General features: G+C 48.7%; 1 protein-coding gene across 1 annotated transcript; it reads right to left on the bottom strand.

The window, feature by feature from the left end:
• Positions 1–628: 628 nt before the first annotated feature.
• LOC145797765 (uncharacterized) lies at positions 629–1000 on the bottom strand. Its single transcript, XM_082885179.1, has one exon. The coding sequence runs from the start codon at positions 998–1000 to the stop codon at positions 629–631; it is 372 nt and encodes a 123-aa protein (XP_082741305.1).
• Between the last annotated feature and the right edge of the window lie 500 nt (positions 1001–1500).

The raw sequence follows: 1500 nt of genomic DNA, 5'->3' as shown, positions 1-1500 counted from the left end.
GGCCCCCTCATGCTGAGCACGAAAGACGCTCCAAATTCGGAGACTTACGTTGGGCCCTCGTGCTAAACATGCATGCATGCTAAGCACGAAGGGCGCTCCGAATTTAAAGACTTGCGTTGGCTCCTCATGTTGAACATGCATACATGCAGAGCACGAAGGGCACTTCGAATTCGAAGACTTGTGTTGGCCCCTTGTGCTGAACATCCATGCATGCCAAGCACGAAGGGCGCTCCGAATTTAGAGACTTGCGTTGGCCCGCATGTTGAACATGCATGCATGCTGAGCATGAAGGGCGCTCTGAATTTAGAGACTTGCATTGGCCCCCGTGCTGAACATGCATGCATGCCGAGCACGAAGGATGCTTCGAATTTGGAGACTTGCGTTGGCCCCTTGTGCTGACCATGCATGCATGCTGGGCATGAAGGACGCTCCAAATTCAGAGACTTACATTCAGCCTTGTAGTTACCACAACACAGAGAATATTCAGCATATATTCAACATACAATGCGGTACGATTACATCGTGCAAAAAGTAAAAAGAGACCCAACTGGTACACTTTAGTGATAAAATTTGCGAAGATGGGTTAAGTTCCAAGGTCGGTTAATGGTTTGCCGCTCATATCAAAGAGTTAGTATGCTCTTGCCCCGACGATGGAATCAACTCGGTAGGGGCCGTCCCAGTTAGGGCCGAGCTTCTCGTCGGATGAAGTCTTCGCGGTGAGAAGAACCTTTTTCAATGCCAGCTCGCCGGGAACATAACGGCGTGGGCACATGCAGTGATTATAAGACTTGGCGAGCATTTGTTGATAGCGGGCCATAGCAACGAGAGTGCGGTTGCGGCGTTCTTCGAGCAAGTCCGTATCCATTGCCAGTATCATATCGTTGCAACCAGTATCGAAAGCCCTTGAACGAAGCATTAGTAAACCGATTTTGAGAGGGATGATGGCTTCGTTACCAAAACACAAGGCGAATAGCGTTTCACCGGTAGACCTACGAGGCATGGTTTGATGAGTCCAGAGTACAATGGGGAGCTTTTCGATCCATTTGCCTTTGGCTCTCTCCAAACGCTTCTTAATGCCATCCAGGATGACCTTGTTAAAGGCTTTAGCCTGGCCGTTACTTTACGAATAAGCAGGTGAACAAAAGTTGGGTCGAATTCCATATAAACTGCACAGCTCGCGATAGACTCCACAATCAAACTGAGTGCCTATAGACACCCCATTTTTTATGCCCCTTATGACTTGGACATCATTGCATACACACCCGATGATGAGTCTATATGCTCGTCAAGTGCTCAAAGTCCTCAGTAGAATGCCACAACTTTGAGCCCTTCAAATCCTACACCTCTGTTGCCTTATTCTTGGACCAAGCCTTAGTTATTCAAGCCTATAACCCTTGGTGGCCTACCGGTCACCTTTTTGGACTGCCGGCTATCACTCTTGGTTGCCCGCCACTGATATGGCCTGCCGGCCACCAGTTTCTTTTGCAGATATTTTGTGGC

This window comes from Camellia sinensis, chromosome 8 (genome assembly GCF_055761805.1).
Source record: "Camellia sinensis isolate YWXY chromosome 8, ASM5576180v1, whole genome shotgun sequence".
In the NCBI taxonomy this organism is placed as follows: Eukaryota; Viridiplantae; Streptophyta; class Magnoliopsida; order Ericales; family Theaceae; genus Camellia; species Camellia sinensis.
This window is presented reverse-complemented; position numbering and strand designations above follow the sequence as displayed.